Raw genomic sequence first — 25,404 nt, forward strand, 5'->3', positions numbered from 1 at the left:
AGCACAACCTTTAGGAACCTCTTTTCTAGACTCTTTCTTTAAGAAGCCTTTTTTGGTTGAGGTCGGCAGGATGAGATGGTGGAAACGAGGCTGTATAAAGACGTGTTTTACCGCCTAGCGCAAGTTGTTAACTGGTACTTTTTTATACATTTCTCGCACTTTATACTACAACACCAAATAAACTTACACCTACAATCAGCCTGCTTGTATTGCTGCTCTGTTTGAGCTTTCAAATTGCAAGAGTTACATAAAGATCTGCAATTGCCAACGCTGACGTCATCACTACTGCAGGTCCTTCCCACCATTCCCGGCGACCCCGCGGTGGCATTTGGCACACAGTAGTCTGGGGAGGAATCGAGATAAACCAGCTTCTTGTCCCTCTTCGTGGCTTGTTTCTTGCTGACTTCTTCTTTGAGCACGCTGTCGACGAGTTCGACTTTCACAGCTTCGCGATATTTTCGCTTGAGCTCTTCGCCTATAACACTAAAAGACGCAAGAGATCTCCAACAAGTTTTCAGCTGACAGCTTCCCGTGATGCCATGACACTTGCATTCTCTCTTCAAGTTCAATCGAACAACCTGTTTTTGGAAGCAAATTTCAGGCATTAGCAGTATGCGGGATGTTTGTCCTATGAACCTCGTTTAATGGCCTTGCCTCCCACGAGCCTCCTGTATCTCAGTATTAGAGCATCCGAACTAGTAATCGGAAGGTCTCGTGTTCGACTCCGATTTCCTTTTTCCGAGTATACCTGTGCCAATCACCGAATAATGCATCATTGCAATGGGTGAAAAATTTCACAGAACAAGAAAAGAAGACATTTACCCTTCTTCCTACTTCATTGTTGTGTAGGTTTACTGCTCTCCGGGCGTTCCCCACCTGTGATTCCAATTCATCGATAAAACTCCTGGTTGTGTTTTCACCAAACCAGATGTTATCGCTGCATCCTCCCCACTGCCAATCACCGTTCCCTTTTGGTTGTTTGTTCTTTATTTCCACGCATTGACATCCGGGGATTTTGTTTTGTCTGCACTGAAGCGTGATTTCGTGTGTGATGGCGGCAGTGCTAATAGCGTGTAGCAGAGCTGTTTCTCGAGTGGCTACAAAAGAAGAGTGGTGTACAGTCAGTTTAATGGTGTCAGCCTAACGGTGTCAAACCTCACGCACAATGCAGAAACCACTACTGGAAGACGTTTTACCACGTAAAACGTGGTTGAACAATGTCGAATTTTGTAGGGTGGCATTGATTTCGATTCATCCAACATTGTTGAATTCAGAATTAATGGTTATATTCGAGACCAAATCAAACAAACAACCAAAAAAATAACCAACAACAACAACACACAAAACAAACAAGTAAACAAAAAATTGGCAAATTGTGAATGACTTATTTTGATGGTAATCTTCCAGTATCATTACAAATCATCAAGCACCGTGGCAATGAAGGTATCAAGTCCCCTAGTGACGGAAAGGGGAATGAAATTGTTTCATTATGCAAGGCTCGTTCAGTGGACAGTGACCCTAACAGAATGTTGCTGTCAACAAACCAACTAAGTAGCTTACCATAAGGCAGTGTTGTTTTAACAAAGATGGGGAACTCTAACAGAATGTTGCTAACAGACTGTTGCTGTCAACAAACTAACTTAGTAGCTTACCATAAGGCAGTGTTGTTTTAACAAAGATGGGTAACTCTTTATACACATTCTTGCTATTTAGCGTGCAGTTCCAGATCTCGTTCTTAAACTGTTTTTGACATTCCTGTAGACCACGATGTCCACCTGCTTTTACGATAGTCAGCAGCAATGGATAGGCCTGTAAAGAAAATCAGGTTATGAATAAAAAAAAACCTTTGTCATGAAAACAATGGTGCGCCCATTTATCTTGGAAGAGCCGCGACCGTGCACAATCCTTTGTTTTAATGTTCACACTACAGCTGAATATCTTAACAGGAACGTTTCTATTGGTCAGTTGCTCCAACACATTTCAAAATCTAAATTGTGGTTTGTGCACGGTCAAGGCCAAAAATGCTAACGAAAACTTATAACAAAGAAGTTGTCAGGTTCATAACCATTGCCTTACATTAACTATGGATGCAAAGAGCGAGGTTTGCATTTGTTTTAAATTGCTCTAAAAGCCGAGGAATGCAATTGACGCATGGTTTACTGTCGTGCTTCATTGTGGCAAATTTTGTTACTGCTGACTAATATGCTAAGCCGCCGCATCATGGTATGTTAATTCTCCATATAAGTAATTCATCATCCGTTTTAAACGTAGTAAAACTTACAGAGCCTTGATCTTTTCCGTCAAACAAAACAAAGAAACACAGCAAACAACGCCGGGGTCATGGCGTTAGCAAGTTTACCCTGTTTAATATCAAAAATTTGACCCGGGTGTAATTCCTTTAAACAAGTGCTTAAGTACCATGGAAATTATGTCAGTCGTTAAACAAATAATAGAGTAAACGTCACTAATGATTAATCACTGCACTGAAACGCCTATGTATATTTAGAGGATTAAGCCAGTCAGAACTAGACATGTTGATCACTAAATTGCATATAATAATTGTTTATCAATGGTTGACATTTCATAAGAGAAGTCATTCTTGACGTTAAATAAAAATTTCACAGAAATATAATATTATAAAAGTTATCAATTTATATTGCACAGTTATCTATATGAATTTTCAGTTGCGCATTATAATTCTCGGAAATTTCAGGAAAAAAAAAACAGAGAAAATCTATTATATAAAATTAAAGCTCACAAACGAACTGTCGCACACCAAAAACAAATTTGACTGTTTTAAACGCGATGAACAAACAGCTCGTAGCAAATGGCATGAAACCAGCGCTATACGTAAGAAAACGCGATCACAGCTAGGCACGATAGGTTTTGATTTTCCTTCCGATGAATTAAAAATGGATGGGAATGAATAACAGAATAAAAAAAACGTTAGCACGAAGAAGCAATATATCAACCGCAAATAGGTAGATAATTCGTGGAGATAACTCATATACGATTTGCAAATTAGTCGGTGATCAGTGCTATCAAAACTAACAAATAGCAAGATAAGATCATTGCCCGTGCTTTGTCTTGTGCCCACTAGTCGCAGAACTGGTAATTTTTCTCCAGGTTAATTGCCAGCAAAACTGATTGAACATTAAGTCTCGTTTGATACAGCTATTAACGTTGTCGGATCAAAGTTTAAAGCTGTAGGACATGACCTCAAGATTCTGTCGATTTTTTATTAATAAGTTCTTCAAAATCAGCTATGCCTCGTCCGTCCAGTGAAGATGTACGAAGGGAAGCCATTTGGATGAAAGAAATGCTAGGATATCAAAAATCAAAAGGATGAGGTGGCAGCCTCTTTGAAGATGTCTTTACTTAAAGCTTTAAGCTTTGATCCGACAACGTTAATTGAAATAGCTGTATAGAAGGTGGCATATCAGAGGATCATTCGTGACCTTAATGTATACAAATTGCAATTAATCGGATTAGAAACAAAACTGTCAGAGGCTGCCATTATTATGCTAAGCTCCAAAAGAGAAATCTGGAAACTTTAAACAAAGCATTAAGCCTAATTTCTTTAATTATGTGTCTTAAATTTGTGGAGTGTCAATTGCAGTTATCTATTCATCTGGCAATTTTTCACAACTTAAAAACAAAGCTTAAAACCCCGCGAAAAATCTGGAACCTTCTTCTGAGCAGAGCAATATGTTAAACCGAATTTTCTATGTGTCTTTAACTTTTAAAATTAACATTGAAATAAACCCGTCAACAGACACACGAATGGAAACGTCCACTTTTGGAGTTTCATTTAAAGATCTAGACTGTTAGATCCAATAGTGTCAATAGTGTGTTGCATAACTCAAGAATCGATCCCTTGATTTGGAAGAGAAACCAGATTTTCCCTCACCAACAATCAACATTGAGTCGTGTAATTTCTCTTTTAACTTTTTGCTCAAATTCTTAAGTGTGATCATACAATCTAATGAGTAATACCTTTCTGTGATAATGTTTATTATGCCGCACAAGAGGTTCTAACTTCTCCGTGAGGCGTTTTCGGTGAGACTATTCAAATTAAAGCTCTTTACACATGCAGTGCTTTCCTAAGTTTTTTTTTTTTCTATTATTTACTTAGTTTGCTGAAAACTGATATTTGCATTCTTTCTTCAATTCCTCAGTTGTCTTTCTTTGGTGTGAAGGTTTAACAGCTTAAAAACTAACCAACCTTTTGTCGAACACCGAAGTTTGGCAGAGTTCTGTGATTCCTGTTGATAAAATGTTAAACTGTTGTTAATAGTGATATCATGATAAGCCTGTATAGAAAACTAAAAGAAAAAAACTTGCAGTAACTTTCACAATTCGTAAAATACAAGAAACAAGTCAGTCTGCATCATTCGTGCAATGAGTGATGTTTCAGGCTTCCACCAAATGCCTATTAAAATTCTACATAAGGGTTTTGAAAATGAAGCAAAGCAGCGCTGTGGTAACTTGAGTTAATGGATGTCCTTCACCTTTGCAATTTCAGACAGCTAGAATGCACCCGTCGGAATTTCCCTCAATGAAATATCAAGAACACTATTAGATACAATTTAAAGAAGAAACTCTTAAACATTTGTTCGTCCCTAACTGCAATTTTTTTCTACCAGCTATTTCTTAATTAAAAGCTCAGTGGCAAGTTGTTTTGAAACATTTTTTTTTACTGTGAAAAACCTCCTCATTTATGTTCAAACAACTCTACTCAAGTCGCCATTTAATTTTACTTAGTAAAAACGCGCAGTTCGCGCGTTGTGCCGTTTTGGCTAATTTCCTTCGCTAAGTTGTATCCTTGTCGTGCATAGCTATTTCACTTCACATTTTCCTTGTCAAAATCAGCCCTCAGTAACAAACCTTCAAGGAACACTTAATCTGTACCTTTTTCGACTGCTTCCTTTTCGTGCCAAAAGCACCACGACAGTAATTACAGAAATTATCGTGGCTAGCCTCATCCTTGATGCTTCGACGATACGTATGTATTCCACCAGACTTGTGTAGTTGTTATCGTGTCCTGTTCTTTTAAAGATCTTTTATCTCTCGTTCTACACAAAAGGTTAAAAAGCGTCCATTAGTCACGCACTCCCCCAACAAAAGATTAGAAAGCTACAACGTCACGACAAACAAACTACAGAAATAGAATAGAAGGTGATATTGACCTACAATCGTTTTTGACCCGCTTATTAAGTCACAAAACATAAGTAAACATTTAGAAGTGGATAAGAAGTTTATTTTCTAAAGAAACAGCGGTGCTGCGCAATTGAGGAGTAGAAACGAATGTCTCTTAACAACGGAGTTGAAAACTGAAGGTAAATTGGCCATAGTTAAGAGATTCACGCTGATGGTTCGAGCGTTAGGCCTTCGTCAGAGCGACTACATGTAGATCTGTAGTGGTTTGTTTGTATTTAGTGGAGCCATTATTAAAATTGCAGCTTCGAAAAGTTTCTATGTGACGTTCTTTTTGAAGTATTTTAATTTCTACTGAAAGAGGGGCTAAAATAACAATAAATATTGACACAAATCTCATAAAAAAAAGATTTATGGCCATTTAGCCCCGTACGTAATGAGATCATGAGTGAAGCCACACGAAAAAGAAATTAGTAAACCGTTAAGTTTATTGTTCGCAGTCAAGCCGATGATAGGAGGATTTTTTGATGATTCTTTGGGAGAATAAACCCGTGTAATGACGCCCTGAAAATTGGCATTATTTGTGGTACTACAAACGTCTAAAAAATGTCAAGGATCCTTGAAAAAACTGAATGGTGTTAACAGCCCCGAAGTGATAATTTCTCAAAATAGAATCTTGTGGCTTCCTTTCCACCTACTTTGAAAAGAACTGAGCTTTCAAAAACGCCCTGACGCCCCTTACATTAGAAGTATTGGCGGGTGTCTCATAACACAGTGGCAGGTTTGCACAGTTTTCGGCTATGCGGGAAAAGCAGATGTTAACAATGGCTATTGGATAATTGAGGGTGCGGAACCAAAGCATTTATCAGGGATAATTAAGCAACAATAATTCAAAAAGCCTTAACAATTTTGACAATTTGAGGCATTTTATGTTTTGATTTTCTTTTCGGATTCCGACAACTCTCGCTACGATCCTTTTTTTTTTTTTTTTTTTTTTTTTGCATAATCCTAAAACCGCGTAACTCGAACCATCCCGAGAAACGCAGAACACATGCGCGTAACAAAATGAGGCACCGTCCTTGTTAAATAGTAGTGCTCAGTCCCGTTTCAAGTCACGTGATAAGGTACAAAGTACAAACTGTGGCGAGCTTTCAATTTATACAATGAACAGTGTAAAACTCGCGTTTTGATTGGTGTAGCGTACTTTTAATCTCGTACCCAGATCAGCAGAGTTTGTGATTAGAGTATAGATGCAGGGATGACGTCATCGAGCGTGTGACCGGCGCATGTGATCAGAGCGGTTTAGAGTCCAGCCAGGGTGACTGGTCAACAAAAGTTTTGGCGAGTAGCGAACAAACATGGCGAAATTTTCGCAGGAAAGCAAAACTCTCCGTTGAAAAATTGGACAAATTTCGTTGCAAGCGGCCTCAAGCAGGTCAAAAAAAGCTAGAACTTTGTACTTATATGAAAAGGAAGGAGATATTTGTCCAAATATGTCGCGAAGCTAGCGACTGACATGCTGTAGTATTTTGGGGTCAAAAATTCCTTCTGGAATAAAGGTTAGTTTTGAAAACATTGTTAGTGAAATTCTTTGGAGGATCACAATTGCGTGTGTGTAGTAGTCTGAAAGCTTACTTGGAAAGCTTTGACTCGGCTCAGCCAACGTGATGCTTGCTCACGAAATCTGGTGTGTTGCTTATGGTATAAAACAAATAGATTTCATTTTGCTGTTGGGTCTGTACTCTGACAACGCACAGAGGACAAGCGCGCTAGTTTGCTAACGAATCTCAGACGTGGTCTGAAAGCAAAACCAAGGCAAACACAAATTACTTTCGACTGAAAACGTTCTATATATGAAACACTATGGCATGTTGCTGATTGTGTCTCAAACGACTGTACTTCGTTTGACCCTAAATAGTTCGAAATTCAGTGCCATGGAAGATTAACTACAGCCACGCGCTACAAACCAAGAGATACATCAGACGTCAGCTTTGCAGAGTTGTCATATCGACTTCGATTGTTTTGGCCATTCAGTTACTTTTTTCCCGATTATTTCCTTCGCGGTGGCGTGATAATTATTACCATGGGAATCAGACTAGGCATACTGAAACGGAGAAACGCATGCTTAAAGCACGTGCCATTTTTTTTCTTCAAAACTAAGTTACGAATACTCGTACATGGCAGTAAAGTATATGCAAAGTCGTATATTTGAAAGAAGATAAAATAATTAACAAATGTGAGAAAATCACTGCCACCTTTTCATCTTCTACCGGTAAATGCGTATTACGAACTCAAAAATAACCAGCTCAGCCTAGCTGGTTGTACGCTGCACTGATATCGCAAAGGCATTGGTTCAAATTCGTTTCTTTCTTTCTTTTTTTGTTTGTTTGTTTGGGCTTTCTTATCGCAACTGTTTTAGATAGCGTGCCAACTGTGATGGTCTCTAATTTGTGGATAATACTACCACGAAGAAAGGACTTATTGTTACCTATTACTCCATTTCTCGTAACTTTCACGTTTCACGCGGAACTTACCAAGCGAAACGAAGATACACCCTGCTCTCAGGTTATTTGCCGATGTTATCCTTCCCTGACAAGAAAATGATTTTCCCAAAGTAATTCAAACCATGCCACATATAGTATATGAAAACCTATCCCACAGTAATCAGGTATATAGTAAGAGGAATTGTTTTTTGCTGGGTATAAAAGTTCATTCTGCGCTTAGAAGGATTTTATCCCATTCAAAGTTCTAATGAGCTTTTGTGCCTTTATAACAAGATGAGCTGATAATTGTAACCACGAAATACAGTAATTCGAATTTCATTGACTTAACCTACTGACATATTACCTTCCTTTATCTCAATTCCAGTAAGTGCAAAGAAACAGCATTTCAACTTATATTTAAAAACTGGTTTCATCATGTTAACAGAAGTGCTCATAGCTTTCATACAAAGGCTGTAACGACTTGAAATTAACAGCCTCTTCAAGAGAACCTGTGGCATAAAAATACGTCTCTCGATGTCTCATTTGCTTTGTGAATAGTCATTTGATACAAGAAGCTCAATAGATTTCATTAATGTCAATCGTCACAGTTTAGGATTTCATCCGCAGATTATTTAGCAATAACAGTGACTGAAGCACTATACAATGATACTTCATCCTCACCCTCTAAAATGTCATCTTGGCTCAGACGCCACTGACATTCTACATGCTTTATGGATTGACCCTGGCATAACGTGAAAGCTTTATAGCTTCGACTTGTTTTTATTTTAGATTTCCTTACATTAATCGGCCGACGCCTTTAATTCAGACGGAAGTCCCCACCTCACAGGAGATTGCAACTTTAGCGAATCGGTGCATTAATTGATTATTATTCCTTGAAGGGCGGCGTTGGACATCTCTCTATTATTGTAACAAACACGATGTCAAAGATCAAAGCTTCTGCGACCCCAGTCAACAAGGGATGACAATAAAGAAAACGTTACTGTTGCAAAATGAAACATTTCCGTATCTCGACTTAGACCAAACCGTTGTAACACGTGATATAAGCTTCGTATAAACCATGATTCAATGTTTGTTTGTCTGTGTGGCACGGCCGAAGAAAAAATTCCTGAAGTCATTGAGCTAATAATTGTAAACGATTGGATTGAAACGCTTCGAGCAGAGTTCCAAAACCGCTTGACAACCCCTTACATGCAGCCCAAACTATATAAATTAAAAAATAAAATAAAAATGGAAAACCGTGATATCTTCTGCCACAATCATCCAGTCGACTTTTGTTACCTGAAACGCAGGTAATCCTTTTTTCCTTCTTTTTTGTCGGTTAATGTTCGTGGTATTTGTCGTTTTATAAAAGTGCCGTACGAGTATCGAGTATGACCAATGAGATATCAGCAGTATTTGGAGACGTTAGTAGTAAAGTTTATAGTTTACAACGTATAATCTTTCTGGCGGCAATAGTATACAGCGCCAAATTAAGGAGCATTACTACTCTCTCGTCCAAAAGACACTGATGCATGCTAATTGTAGGTCCATCACAACGCTAACCCCAGAATTTACATTAATTAGTTCGCGAAGAAGGTTGCCTTCATGATACCCATTAATTTAAACAACCAAGAAGCGAAAGACAATGTGGAGAAAGGTTAGGATCATCGCACGACGCGTATATTCTGAACTTTGTTTTTAAGCTAGCGAAAAATCCATTCTATAGCTGTTTTAAATAGCAGCTTACCGATTAACCAAATAAGAACAACATACCTGAAGAGTATGGGGGAAAAATCGAACGTACAATCCTTGCGCAAAGTTTCTGCTCATTTGTAAACGACAGAAATATGATTTAGAAAGGATATCCCGCTTTTAGAGTAGCTATATAAGGTAGACAGATTTCCACAGATTAAATTCGGTTAATCCTTTGATGCCCAGTTCTAGATTTCTACCTGCGTCAACGCTGCGACCATGAGAGAAAGATACACTTTAATTTTTAAGCCCTTGTTACTGGCGGTATTTCCTTCTGACAGGTGGATAAGCTTTCACTCCTTCTTTAATCTCGTATTTACCGAAATTCAAGTCTTACATGCTCTCGTGTACGTATTTGCTCTGAATTGCGCTGTTGACGAATATATGCCAAGCATAGAACTTTCTCTAAGCATAAATTCCGGCTGCACTCACCACTTAAGAATACTCCCTTTGTCATGTTCAGGAAAGTGTTTGAGCTAGCAGCCCTCCGTTTTTGATGCACGGGATGGCAGATATTAATACTGAAACTGAATAGGTTTAAACAGAAATTTCCGAAAACCATAAATCCCGGCCACAATCTCTATAGGATTTCTCTGTTTTGTCATATCGCCGAAACGGACTTTGGTAGTCCAAATCTTATTTTGAACTTCAAAACATTTTGAAATATCCAGTTTTTTTTCCCAATGTCATCTTTCAGGTCAAAACGGCTGGTTCGGCCGAACAAAAACTGGTCGTGTTTTTGTAATCTAGCTGTGATCATTTCACTCCGACGGTGAAATTTTGCCACCGACACATTATCACTTTAAAAGTTGCCCTACAGACGTTTATGAGGATAATTTAGATTTTAAGAGTCACTTGAACATAAAGTTTAAACATAGAAACACTTGACAAAGAGGAACAGAGAATAAATCTGGATTTCTTTCTTTTCTCTTCCCCCCTTTTAGGAGCGTCAATTATTTACGTGACAGTTTAACGTTAAATAAAACACTTTGTGAGATTGCCTAATCGGACCTTACCGCACCGCCGAACAAATGAGTGGTCGGCGTGGGCGTCCAGATTTCGCGGTTCTTGAAGAATTTATTAGCAATTCTCACGAAACCAACAATCGTAGTTCACATCTCAGCACCGTCCCACGACGGAATCAAATTTTGTAACAAGGGTGCCATTTTAAAAAGAGCCTTCAAGAGACGTTTATGAATGATTTGCAAATCAACATGTAGTGGTCTCTTTTCTTTCGCTTCGAAAATGAGTGTTCAGCAGTGAGCAAGTCTGTGGTTGTGTCATGAATAGGTTGGTGGCGTCTCTTGTGTCAGGTACTTGAAAAAAGTGCATGTAGAGACACTCGGAAAAAAGGGAAAGTATTAAGGTAAGACTGATTGTGTTGAGAGAAACGAAGCCTCCATTAACATAGTCTGATCAGTCGTATATTTTATGATTGTAGACGTTCGAATTGCCAGGGTGATTTGGATTAAAGAGAGCAGATAATTAATCAGGTTTTTGCTTCCTTTCTTAAATCGATCAGAAGAGTTGTGTCGGTTGATGAGAAACGAAATCTCAATTAACATACCGGGATTTCATTCGTAGTATCATGCCGAAAAATCAAGGAAATCTGTGTAGTCGCAGAAAAACCATTAATCAAATGCTTTCTACCCCGATGAAAGGGAATTAATTGACGTTTGATCATGATTTCGGGTAAATATTCAATGACTCTGATTTATCATATAATCCGGGCAATCTCACATATGGCCGAGATACATCTGCTGGTTTCTCGTTTAGGGATCCGGGGGAAGGATAATCCCTGCTATAAGTTACATGTGCTGCCCTGAGGAGTATAAAATGGTAGATAGCTTTTGGTCTGATACCCAGATATGAAAACTGGTTTTGGAAAATTACGTGTTTTGGCCTGAAATGGGTCGTAATTTAGAAACCAAGCTGGTACACCCACGACAAAATTCCTGAGGGCTACCCCCTGAGTTTATCTACAAAACAAAACTGAAGTTCAGTTTACTTAAAAATTTGACTGAGAATATAGCATCAACAATGTACGGAGTAGGTACTTTTTACAAGTGTACGCGAAACGTCCATAAAACTATCTCGAATCTGATAGCAAATTAATGATCTTCCTCACCGGAATATGTTACAAAAGGGCAATGAATGCCGACCTCCGCAGTTGCCTCTCATTTAGCAACAGTGTCACGTATGTAACGAATCCCGAAACGTCAGTGAAAAGAAAAACAACTTGTTCTTATCGGATGAGAACAAGTTTTATTTTTCACTGGCTTCAATTCCAATGTATGGGGCCCGCGTATAAATCATTGTCCGCCGACGAGCTATACCTCACGTCGAAATATGAAAAAAAACACTTGAACTTTGTATTTCGTGGACGTTTTAGAACAATTTTTAATAGCGATATATTCGATAAAAAGGGCGAATTCATAAGATGGTTAGCTGGATTAATTAATTAACTGACAGTGCCCTGGAGAAAAATTGGATTTACTCGGCAAATACGCACCGCCCAAATATGGTTTAAATTTCACAGCAAGTAGAATGTGGCGCCCCGAGACAATCAATTTGTATCACATTTCGGCTGAAGGAGATTGGCTGCAAGTCCGTTATTTTCGTCTTTAGTGGGAACAAACTCTTGCGTATGTAACAGTCAACTACACTCGTAATAATAACAGTAGCATCAATAACAAGAATTAAACGAGAAAATCTGTGAATCCTCCCCGATTCGACCCATCGAAAAGAGATTGGCCGGGCTTAATTTGTTCAATCTAGGAGAGCGTTTTTAGTGTCGTCCATGCACTGCTGGAGAGATATGTGATAACAAAAAAAAATTACAAGAACAAGAAAAACGTTGTTGAAGAGCAACCGAAGCAGAAGTTGTTGTAACAACAAGAAACAAATGAAATTATTTTAATCCAAGCCAAAAGAAACACTTGACGTAGATGGCGAAATTTGCACTGAAACGCTGGCCTTTGTCAGTAAACAAAATAAGACAAAAGATTTTTAGGTAACAGTTAAACAGATTTCTTAGCTGTGATCATTTACTACTTTTAGACAAAATTTCACGACCTCTTCTAGATCCTTGGCTATCAGCTCTGCCGCCTTCTCACTCAACTGGTGATTAACACTTTGACCTCATAAAATTTTAACACTAAAATAACCCGATGCATTTTTATACACTCTTTACAGCTAGTAGTAGCACATATAAACTGTCCAAGGATCTTGTTATAAAACATAGCTAGCTTACACATCTCAAGCTCAACTGCGGTACAGAGATTCCAATTGCATGAAGGAATTACGACTTGAATGCAAACTATGGCGACAGAATTTCGCTTTGTTCAAGGGATCTTTCATTACTACCACAAGAGGGATTAGCGTTTATCCCGAGATTAAAAGAAACATAAGAATGTTTTTCGTTCTTCCGTACAGATAAGCACAGCATGAACACTAAAACAGTAATGAGGTTCCAGAACCTTCCTTGAAAAATGATCGACCTCGTCATAGCATAGCGTTGCTTTTCGACCCTCGCGAGGGGTGTGCTGGCCAAATGTGAAAATATCTCGCCAAGCAGCCTTGAATTACCATAGCTTGCCCTCTGTACGTACATAGCTTTGAACAACGCTTTATGTTTAAAACACTTTAGCACGCTGAAGGTAGCATTCCTGGACGGGAGGGTAGTTGATTCAAGCTTTTGGCGCCAGGCGTTCCACTTCGCTCGGTGAATGTTGCAGTCTGGTTGGCGACAAATTCCTTTTTTCTGTTTTTATCATGCGCCCCAAAAGGGGTAAATGTCTACGGTCGCTTTGTAAGGAAACTGTTGGAAATTTCTGCTGCTAGGCTAACCAGTCTATATTTATTTACTTTCACGGTTCAACTCTGTATAAAGTACACCTCTACAACGAATTAACTTACTCTAAAGCAGACGTTACTGAAACACGTGATAGGTCTTGATTACTTCATCACCATCATAATAAGCGAAACTCTCGCGTGCCGGAGTGATTTTCTGATTGCAGAAAATATCGCTGCCATTAATTTGCCTTTTAATGCAGTGATTTCTGGACTGCATGTGCCGGTCTAAATTTCTTTTAGCCGCGTGCCCACAATCTACATGAAACGCTTGAGACAAATGCTCTTTAATGAGTTAACAACTTACATTCGTGGTTAAGGGGGTCCATATCCGTTTGTATTTTGGGTTTCGGGCGTATTGCCAATTTTAAGAGATGATGCATTAACATAGTCATCTAAAGGCAACGAACACTAAGTTCGCCTTAGAATGGGATAGATTTTAACCGCAATTAAAAAACTGTTAGTATCACGTGCACACCAAAAAGGATAATGTGCTGGAAAGCACTGTTCCTAACTTTGGAATCATGGGACAAAAACGTTGCCAGCGACTGCATTTACAAACCCACAGGTTGGGCTGAAAATGTACAGCATAATGCATAGCTAGTGTTCCTTGTAGTACCACCGGCAGTGCCCATCCCCCGGGCATTCGCCGGGCATTTTCAAAATGGGACTTATCCGAGACTTAAGTTTGGCGTAAATGGGCTTTTATTAAAATAGGCGAAGAAATCGAAGTCTTTTTTAAGTGCGTTGTTGGGCATTTGGCCAGCTAGTTTGTTCCGGACATGGGGCATTCGTCAGCTTATTTTCAAAGCTACCAATGCCGGGGATCCGGAGCGGAGGGCACTATAGGAAATGGCTTATGGATCAAGAACGAATTGATCAATAGCTTTCATTTGAATAAAGTCAGAGATCTAAGAAAGAAGGACCACAACAAAGACGATTGGCTCGTGTCATTTAAACTAAAGAATTAAATTCATGAAGGCGTTGTGCATGGCGCCTTTCTAAAGAGCAGGAAGTTTCGCCTCAAGTCATTCTCATTTGATAACGTCGATAAAAAGCAGCTTTTTTGTCCTTTTTTTTTATAACATTGAGGTACTTGAGTGACCACTTTTGACGGAGATGGTATGTAGTTGAATGCAGTGCCGTTTCATTAACTGAGTGGTAGAATATTTGGCTGAGTTTTGAATGGAAGATAAGGCACTTAGCTAAATCAGCAAAGTTGTTTTGCTTAACTGGCGGTAAGTTGCATTTCAAACAATTCTAAATTTTTAAAAAAAGTACAGTTGGTTGTAAGGGTGTGACCGTGCGTAATAACAACTGAAAAGAACAGAAACATGTTTGGAGAAAAAAATGTAGCCTCTTTTGTGAAAGGACATATGCAATTTGTATCACATTCACCGTGCAGCAGAAACAGCTTCGATTGTTGTTAAAAAATGCAAAAATTTGACGTGAATCAATATCAACAATCCTCTCGATATGCAAAACTCTTAGCACATTTCTAAACACCCCCAATTAACCATTGCAGCGGATTTTATCGTATATTTTCTCAGAGACTTCCTAGACAAGACTATATATAATAAAAAGCTCATTTGAAATCAGATTAACATTGCAAAAGTCTTACCCTTGTTACTGCGCAGCGATGCTTGTGATTAGTAACAGATCAATGCGTTATAAAGCCAGCGAGGCCAAATGGAACACACTTATACCTATGACGCTCTAGACCAAGAAAAGTGATATTAGCAACAGGTCATGCGAAAACAAGTGCATTTTTGTGGGATTAAAAGTCTGAGCATCTCAAACGATTTTTTTTTCACTTTTGTCTTTAGTGAGTTCCCGGGGGGAATCCAGCGTAAACCCCTGCTTGTGATGGACTAGTCCCAAATGTGTTACGCAGAAGCGTTTTAGCACATTTTTAAGACCGTTTAGAAAGGGTTCGCTTTAAGCATTGGCGAAACAAGCAAACGAGGAAGTTAAATGAGCAAACAGAGAAATAGATAAATAATTTAATAAATTAATTAACACTTTTAGACATTTTCAACAGTGGTGCCCCATTAATCTGGCAATCAAATGACTTGGAAAGACTGACTGTATCAACGCGGTGAATGGATTAATGAGCTTTCACCTTCAAAAATCGTGATAACTTCATTAGATTCTTATTCCGTCTAAATTAAGGGGGCCATCTAACAAGTGTCTGTAGCGTAGGCTCTTACTGCGTCAATTATAGTTAATTCGTAGCGAGCGAAACAAGTCGCTGGACGCAATGCACAGTTTAATTTTGCGAAGTAAACAAATGTATGTTAAACAGCTCTGGTGGAGTAGGGCAATTTGAGCAGTTTTCTTGGACAGGGACATACGCCCTCACCTACAACTTATAGGACATTCTCCCCCGGCCACGGAGTAAGATCAATATTTGCAAAAAATTCAGTTTCAAGAGGTTAGGTCATAGTTCCTTTGGCAATTCTACAAACAGACGACAAACTTTTAGAGTTCTGTAAGCTAAGACGCAAAATCCAGTTAAGAATTTTTCCATTCTGCTAATCCGCACTTGAGTACAGCTAGTTAGTCTCGTGTTGCATTTTTTTGTCTTGCTGTTGTCTGAAAATGTAACCACGTGGTTAACACTTTGTAAACTAGCCACCAGCTAAACATAGCAAGAAATCGTTAGTTTGTGCTTGAAATATTACAAGAATTTTATCAATTCACTACCAGAAATCTTAGTTCCTGAGCTTTCGCTCGGTTCAAGCAAACAAACAAACAAATAGTTATGCGAAAAAACATGATGAGCACAAAGAGAGCAAACAAAATATAAACAAAGACACAAACAAATAAAGCGTAATTCTAGGACAAACTTTAACCAAGGTGTATATATACTTGGAAAATTGGTAAAAAAAAAAAAATACCTGTCTAGTGAGAAACTTTCAAAAACCAACAACATAACTAAGGGAAACTGAAAATTCCGTGCACATGGGTGAACGTTAAAGTATTAAAACAAGACGATGTTAACCTCGTCCAAAAGCTCAGGAAATTTTTAACAAAGACTCAAAAGTTTTTAATTCTTATGTTTAATTTTTAAACTAAGTTTGAGACAAGAAAAAATTCAAAACCTTTATTTCAAAGGATATTGAAAGATACAACTGATAAAGATCATGCGTCTTTTTCTATGACCCTTACTGATAAAATTGGCTTATTTATCGGAATATATCCTGTTAACCGAATTACAAACCGATATTTTCTATTGCTGTGGTAATGTCATGAACTTTTGACGCATATATTTTCAGAGGACGCTTAAGTTAACAACTTGCTTCGACTGAAAAGGTGTCTAAATTGCATCTCACGCCCACACAGATGGAGGGGCTTTGCCTTTTAAAGGGGAACTTCTTGTTAAACTAAATGAGACAGACGCCTGTGGCAAGTTTGCTAACTTTTTTTTCTAATGATATTACGTCGTGGTTTGTTCCTCAAGATGCACTCTTTATATTACTTTGATCCTCAGCCAAGTCAAGTTGATTTAATCAATACCTGTTTGAAGCCAATCAGTTGCACAAGACGTTATAAAAACTTGTTAACCTTTGTGGTTTATTGAGATAGTTTGGGCTGTCAACCCTTGTATGTTTTGCGCAGTGTACAGCGTTTCTTGCGGGAAAGGTGTGAACATTTGTATGTAAAAACTGATAACGGCCGCCGGGTTTGTTAAGCGGGTAACAAGTAACCCCACTATAGCTGTCCAGAATATCACAAGGTACCCTGCACACCCACAGAAGGTAAAAACACAGTTAGGATCTGGGCCGGGTTGTTCGAAAGCCGATTAAAGCTAATCCACGATTAAAAGTTAACCGACGCTTTCATGGCTATGCCATGCTGATGAGCCCCAATAAGGGCGAAACAGCTGTCCGCCCGGGTGATATGGTTGTGCGCATGCGTACGGTATTGGCCATACCACGGGGATGGTACGTGTGTCTCAGTGCTGATAAGTGTTGCTTTCAACTTGCTCATTGAAGATTATTTTAAAGGCTCATTTTAATCTAATCGTAAAGAGAAGTCTAAGTCAAAACTGAGAGACAAAAATCTTTTAGACGAATCCTTACGGATTTAGTAAACATACTCGAACCAAAGTTCTTGTTAACCCAGAATTAGCTTAATCGGGCTTTGAATAAATTCGGCCCTGAAATTATATCGTTTATAGGTCTACTAAAATCGCTTGTTTAATTAGTCTTAGTGCCGGCTTAAAAATAACGCAGTTTACCACTTGTCCACGGTTCAATTCATTTTTCACTTGTTTTTACATGTTCCCCTTTAATAAATGCAGTAAAGGTTGCCAAGAATTTTTTTTTTTCCGCTGTGTTGAACCGGAATTCTTCGTTCCATTGCCAACAACTTTACTTCCTGAGCTCAGTCAGTAGTAGATGGCGAAGCCTATCTTTATAAAACAATAAAAAATTGAAAGCATTTTTGTCTGACTTCAAAACAGGCTTACTACTTGATTGTTGTATGTTTTAATTAGGATAGTGTCCCCGATTAGTAAGCCAATTATAGGCTAGCTAGAGGATTGACACTAAAATAAAGTTATTATTATTATTATTATTACTATTATTATTATTATTATTATTATTATTATTATTATTATTATTATTATTATTATTATTATTATTATTATTATTATTACCGGAAAATTCTTCCTCGGAAAAAGATTCAAAAACTAACAACGCAACAAGGACACAGACATAGAGCAAGGAAATTATTGCATAAGACGATAGGTTACGAAAAAATAATAGGAGAAACAAAAATTAAGCATTGTTCAAGAGCTTTAGAATAGTCACTACCTATACATAAGTACAGTCATTGCGGTTATTTTAGCCACGCTCTTAAAAGTAAGAACCACGCTATACAGCTTAATAAACTGACATGGCCGGCGAAAGTCATGCTCAACAGTGCTAGCTAGCTTTTATTTGAATTGTGAAAGTTGGCCGTTTCACCTTCACGCAACCGACCGCATTTTCTATGGCCGGTTCAAATGGCGACGTCTACGCACAAACTATTTGGCGTCAAATCTACACTAAACTTATAAAATCTAAATGAATATTAAGGGAGAGTTATACAGAAATAAGTGAAGATCTTTTTTTCTTTTGATGCTCTTTCTTGATGACGTTTAGTTTGTGATTTGCTGCACGTATAGACAAGTTAAGGCCAGGTTTTCTCTAACAACACGTGAAAGACGGAATATTTGTGGCGGGGATTCGTTCTGACGACGGCCTAACTTTCGAAACCTCAGCTCTAGAAGAATCTCTTTGCGGTGGCCCAATGACCTTTAAGGGGAAGTATCACGAAAATTTTCTGTCATTTCAATACCCAAAAATGTTTGTCTGACAACAGAAACAAAAAATAATTGTCTAATTTTGTTATAAATTATCACCTCAGTGTAACAAAACTGTCGATTAGTGTCCCTGGCCAGAGACAGAGTAGGTCGGAATGAATTGAAACCTGAAAAATGTTAGGCTAATGTTTTTGAAGTTTTCAAATTTTTTGTTTTCAAAATGCACTAGAACAGAGTACGAGTTGTTCCTGTCAAGAATTGAGTTGATTTCTCTCCTCTCGTTGTTCAATAGAATTATTTTGTAGCAAAGTGAAGGTCTTATTTCACCATTTTTAACAAAAGAGGTCAAAAACCTCAATACACTTCCCCTTTAATTATAACCTCAGTTGATAAAACCAAATATTTATTTCATTTCCACTTCCCCACTGGCGCAGCACCACAGTTTGTTTAGAAACTAGCACCCTTTTCATTAACAAAACTTGGAGAAAATGGAAGATCAAAACTGAACTCGAGTATACATGTTCAAGAGATCTGCAGTAAGAAAACAGTTTTCTCTTCGCCAGTGTTCTCAGTTTTCTGAATGGTATGCAAACTCACCAAAAAAACAAAAAACAAAAAAAACAAAAAACAGAAAACAAAAAGAATGATGTATTAATCAGTAAATGACACAGGCATACTCGGAAAAAAATCCAAGTGCTGATATCAGGAGTCGAACCTAAGGCCTTCTGATTACAAGATCGGATGCTCTACCACTGAGCTACAGGAGACTAGTGGGAGCTAAGGCCAGGGTTCATGGGACAAACATTCTGCATACTGCTAGGATTCGAATGTCAATGTGTGGCATATGTAAAGCCTGGTGAATAGATGAGAATGATGTATTAATCAGTAAATGACACAGGCATGCTCGGAAAAATTTATGTCTGTGTCATTTACTGGTTAATACATCATTCTCTTTTATTCACCAGGCATAACATATTCCATCACATTATTTCCAAAAAAAAAAAAAATAGTTCAAAAAAAATCGTTTCCCGATCACGGCGTAGGTCACATGGAAAAATGAAAAGCTAGATAGAACGTACACAAGTCAAGTGAGGATTATAGCAATGGCGTAAGTCCTAACTGGATTTCCTTCTAAGCCGACAGAACTAATTCAACAACTTAAAAAAAGGACAAGAAATATGAAGTGTGTTTGTAAAATTGCCAAGAGAAGCACAACCTTTCGCCTTAGCGGGAGCTGAATTTTTTACGCTAAGAGAAAAGGTCGAGGGGTAATGCAATTATAAATAATTTTCCTACGCTTAGTAACAGGAAGTTCAAAATAAAATAAACCTACGATTGCAACATGATCAAGTTTACTTTACATGCAGTTTTCACATACTTTGCATTTAAGTCGACTAATAATAAAAAAAAAGTTGATGCGAGAGAACTAGTTATACGCACGCAAGCTTAAAGTCTTTTATAAAGACAGTATTAATAAGCTAAATGAACGACAAGGAAAACATAAAATGACATTGAAACACTTGAATGCTTGAATGCATTACTCGTTAATAAATGATCCCACTTGTAAACTAAATGAGATAGACCAAAGTTGCAAGTTGGTCAGCTTCTGTTTTTAATTTAATATTATGTCGTGGTTTTATCCTCAAGCTAAATTCTTTCCTCAAGCCAGGTCAAGTGATTTCTCCTGATTGAAGCCTATCCGTTGCGTTATATGTTCTGAAAATTTGTTAACTTTTACGGTTTATGGAAACAGCCTTGACTGTTAACATTTGAACGTTGTGTCAAGTGTTCAGCGTTGACATAACAAGTCTAAAAATTTGTTTGGAACAACAAACACTTTGTTCTGAGTAAGGAAAAACCGGTTCTCTTGAAAGCCAGGCAACATGTAGCCAGGTCAAACCTTAAAATAAAATTCTCAGCAGAAAATCCCTCCCAGTGAGGGAAAAATACAACTTCAAAATTTACATGACATCACATCACTTTTAGTTCTATAAAAATCAAAACATTTCACTTAAAAGCATTCATCGCGGCGAGGACTTCAGTTAGGAAAACAGAAGGGGAAAAAAGAAGAAAGTTATTTTCCAAAGGTCACATATATTAAATATATTTCCCCCATACGTACAAACGAGACAAGAAAAAATGCAGAACCCACTTCTATGACATAAACCTGAAAATGGAATCTCTCATGCATTATCGTATTAACGCTATGGCTTTCATTTAACGATAGATCCACAGACGGACTACAAAATATGTTTAATATATTTGTTCCTTGGGTGGCAAAAGATTGCGTAGTGTGAACTACTTTCCATTGCAAATTTTAGCGTTTTATGTCTTTCAGAAATATATATAAACCAGGGGTGCTTACCATTTAAGCAGACAACCTGGATGAAATCTTTCGGCATAAATACGAAATGATTTAGCTTGTCTTAACAGAAGTTGGATAACATGCAAATTGTATGAACATCAGCTGTAAATCCCAAAAGGAGTATTAAAAATGCATCACTTTGACCAGAAGCCTTTAATTTCAGAAGTACTCCAAATGGAATGATGTGTACCATTTGATTTTCAACCTGGAATTTCCGGGTTTTACATGTAAATGGTAAGCACCCCCAGGGCTTAAAAAGACTCAATTTTAAATTTGCTTTTCCATTAATGGATTAAGAGTGCTCTGTCTACGAGCTTAGCATGCTCGGTATTCCAACGGATTAAAAAAATGTTTAACATCTGAATTAGGTATTTATACACACGCAAGTCCTTCAGAGAGCAATCCTGAAGAGTGTAAATTTATCACGGACAAGTATAAATCAATTGCAACACTTAGCTTCTTTCTTCGTCACTCGATTATCCCCAATGTAAACTAAATTCTTGTTGCAAAGTTGCCAGAATTTCTATTTAAAATATGTTATCGGTCGATTGATCCCCAAGATCCTCACACTCATCTAATTGATATGATTCAAAGCATAGCTAAACTAATTTAACTCACAATAGATTTAAACCAATTAGTTGCCCGAATGCTCTGAAAAACTGTTCAATATAATGGTTTATGTAATGTTTAAAACACAAGCAGCAGTGTTCTATCGGGATTTTAAAACCAAGAGGCGCAGCCGAGTGATTTTAGACCCGATGAAACACGTGCTGTGAGTTTTTTGAACGGCTTCAAAAACATTCCTGGAAAAGCGTGTGTCAAGAGAGTTCATAACAATGATGCTTTTGTGAACATTGGAAATTAGCAACCAAGAAAAACATTAAACACCGCATACTAATAGGAAGGAGGTTTTATCGGGTTTTAAAACCACTGCACGTGACATTTTATCGACCATTTGATAGGTCAATGGGCTTATGAATTATTAATGAGTTTTTCAAGAAAATATAATTATAATAAGCTATAATTGGGCTTTTATTCTCAAGACAGTTCGAACTTACAATGGCAGAAAGTATTTCTTGCTTCGAAATACATTATGAAACAAACAGCACCACAGAAAAGGACGCATATTCAGATAATTAGAACCAGTAATTACAGAGAGAAGAACTGTTCAACAACTTTCAGTTGAATGGTCTTACTTACTACACCCTCTTTACAGACTCAACCTGACCAAATGCCCTCGACCAGCTTACCCTATTTAGCCAAATCTTAAACAATTCTCTGTAAACCTCCAAGGAATAAAATACTGGCTTCAACTTGCTATCCAGTAATTAAAAGCTCGATCAATCCCCCTTTACTCATTCCAAAAGGAACCTAACAAGATTATCTGTACCAGCTTTGAACTGAGTTGTCACGTTCCCATCATGTGAATGGCTGTTATCTTCACATTTTCAAATTTTCCCTCTTTTGGTTTAACCGTCTTATAGTCCCCGTAACAACATAGCAAATTAAAAGGTACATTTTGTAAATTTTGTAACGAGGAAGTCTAACGTTATAAGCTAAGCCCCATGGCTTGCTTTTGGTGTCCTAAATTGCCAGTGTGATCTCCTTTTACATGACTCAAAAAGTAGAGAAAGAACCACCTTCCACAGAATAATTAACAATTAGTAATTAATAATCAGTGCTGAAAAATACTACTTCATAGCTTTTGAAAGATTACACTTTTCGATTTTATCTCAGACTCAAACGTTAGACTAGGGCCGTACAACAGGGAAACACTGATCTTTCGCTTCCGTTTGAATGGCGCACTTGAGCTTTAGCATTCCATGGACAGGCTCAAAAGTTATAGTCACCTTGTTCAGCATAATTAACAATTATTCCACGAGCGCGCGTTGGATATGAGATGATTGATAGCCAACGCGGCGCGTAGCGCCAAGTTGGCTATAATTTTCTCATATCGAACAAGCGCGAGTGAAATAATTGTTTTGTTAAAAACAAAAATCAAGAAATATTGCTAGATCTTGCTGATTTCGCTTTGCAAGAACAAAAGCAGAAGGCAATTTAATGGTCGCTTTTTCACGGGCATGGTATAATGGCTCAAATCACATGGCCGCTAAGTCAATCAAAGCCTTAGAATTGCATTATACAATGGTCCATTTTTTTTGTAATAATAAAGGATAGAGCTAACTCGCCAAGCAACAGTATATAAAAGAAATCCTCAGTTCATAGCCTTCATTTCACGGATAGATACATTCAGTAGATAGATAGTTTGAATAACCATCCATAGACTGGATCAGGTTACAGAGAATCGCATTGGTAAACTTTGACTCTGTTTGATTTCGAGAACGTTCTGTTTTTTATATAGCGATCTACATGAAAGAAATAGGATTTATCGACGGCACTTCTGCAACATCGGTGCTGTATCAGTTTCACACCATCTGTAATCCCACTGTATTTTTGCGACAAAAGAGTCAAGTTACAGAACAGTTAAGTCTTCCAGACTGTAGAATTTTTATACCTACAATCTGCGACTGTCACTTGTTACTGTTACTATCAAATCTCAGTGTAAAACTAGACCTCCAGTACTTTTTGTTTCAGAATTTGAAGGGTCCTTCTCAAAATTCAGAGTACCGTAAGAAGTTCTTTAGTACTGTAAATTGGCGTTCTACCTTGCTGCATGCAAGTGCCTCGCATTCCCTTCAAAGAAAGTTTAATTATTTTTCATCTGCCCAATAATTCCAGTTTTCTTTGCTTGATCGATACAAAGCTCACATAAAGGTCGAGGTCCGATTTTTTAACTGTTTATTCTTTCTTATTTTTGCGAATAAAGTCAACGACTGCAAACAAGTTCCTTGCATACCTAAAACACAGGAGGCCTAAGTGCGTAGGCTAAAGTTCATCTGAAAAATGTGCATTATTGGTTTGTACACAGACAATGCCATCCCTTTCTTCATACCTACCACATGCAGCTAAAATCATGGGATAATAATAGTAGCGCATTGAGATGTGGTTTTGTGCACGGCATCCGGTTTTGTTGACTGCGTTGATAATTGACCACCATAAAGAGATTAAAAGGCGGACGCTTCGAGCGCTAGCTAGCCCGCCTTCGTTAGATGCACCGTAACGAGGGGCTAGCGCTCGAGACGAGATCAACCTTCTAGCATCTTTACGGTGCTCTATTTCCCTATCAGCGCAGTTGAAAAAACAAAACAAAAAACAACAACGACAGCAAATGTCTGTTTTCACCGCTCTACCGACGCAGCATCATATGCAGTAGTTTCTTTGCAAACGAATCCCCTTTATCTAGCTATACACGCCGTTCGTAAACCGCAAGGCGAAGCTGTGACAAAATGGGGTTGTGGTATAGTTTATTTTTAGTGTACAATCTTGCTGCAAAGTTTTAATTGTGTGAATGAAATCCTAAAGTGTGACCATTCAAATTAACACTACTATGCAATGTAATCCTATGGCACTGATAATTCTTAACGTTTGGAGAAAAGGAAAGGAACATTAGATTTGTTTTTCCTTGTTTTAAACTGCGGAATACTGGGATGTTATTCTTCAACATTTTTAGCAGATGTCAGTTTTCTTGTCGCGTATCGAGAGTAAAAGGGTTAAGCTTTGCAGATTGCCCCACAGAAAAACTTAACTAATCATAATCTGTCATAGTATCACTGTATAAAACATGGACAAAATCCATTTTCAATATAACACAAATTCGCCAAGATTACACTAACTTAAATTAAAGAAAGAAATTACATTACCTGAAAAGATATCAGTGGAGTTAACAACTCTTTGTCGCAGTCAGGCAGCCAAACTTATGCCAAAAATGTAGCAAATGCATGTTAATTATACAATTGGTCAACCAAAGTTTTCAACTATTTTGCTTAATCCTCCCAAAAATCATTGGCTCTCAAGAATCAAGTTTTAATAAGTTATGGAGGTTAATGAACGTTTCCGGTGTTTTAAAACAGGCGGGATTAAGAAAAAGAAAAAAACAATTCTCAAAGCCACCCAAGTCTCCTCGTGGTAAATTGATACATTCTCTAACTGGTTTGATACCACAGTCAAATTTAATTAAGTTATAACCTTTTAGTATGTGGATAAAGTCCTAAAGTGCTCTTATTCAAATGAAAGCTTTAGAGACAGTGTAAACCGAAAGCATCTGAACCAGTAATCGTAAGGTCTTAGGTTCGACTTCTGATAGGAGCACTCGGATTTCCTTTTTCCGAGTATGCCTGTGTTACTCACTGAATAATAGATCATTCTCATTCATTCACCAGGCTTAAAACACACCATCCTATTTATTCCATTGCACATATACCACACATTGACATTCAAATCCTAGCAGTATGCAGGATGTTTGTCCCATGAACCTAGTTCAAAGGCCTTAGCTTCCACTAGTCTCCTATAGCTCAGTGGTAGAGCATCCGAACTAGTAATCGGAAGGTCTTAGTTTCGACTCCTGATAGGAGCACTCGGATTTC

At 37.9% G+C, this 25,404-nt stretch overlaps 1 protein-coding gene across 4 annotated transcripts in view; it reads right to left on the reverse strand.

Moving 5' to 3' along the window:
• LOC146454393 (protein Wnt-8b-like) overlaps positions 1-25,404 on the reverse strand; it is a 42,564-nt gene continuing 17,160 nt past the window's right edge. For 2 of the 4 annotated variants that reach the window (XM_085095540.1, XM_085095539.1), the window contains exons 3-7: positions 4,912-5,075; positions 4,226-4,265; positions 1,653-1,809; positions 823-1,097; positions 1-578 (exon numbers count right to left, since the gene is read on the reverse strand). In XM_085095540.1, coding sequence (XP_084951666.1) covers positions 108-578; positions 823-1,097; positions 1,653-1,809; positions 4,226-4,265; positions 4,912-4,985 — 1,017 coding nt within the window. In that variant the 5' untranslated portion in view covers positions 4,986-5,075 and the 3' untranslated portion in view covers positions 1-107. Of the gene's footprint in view, positions 579-822; positions 1,098-1,652; positions 1,810-4,225; positions 4,266-4,911; positions 5,076-9,413; positions 9,463-14,865; positions 14,953-25,404 lie in introns of those variants that run through there. The other 2 variants (XM_085095541.1, XM_085095542.1) reach the window with 2 other exon arrangements.

Source organism: Pavona decussata, unplaced genomic scaffold (assembly GCF_977016875.1).
Source record: "Pavona decussata unplaced genomic scaffold, jaPavDecu1.1 SCAFFOLD_302, whole genome shotgun sequence".
Taxonomy (NCBI): Eukaryota; Metazoa; Cnidaria; class Anthozoa; order Scleractinia; family Agariciidae; genus Pavona; species Pavona decussata.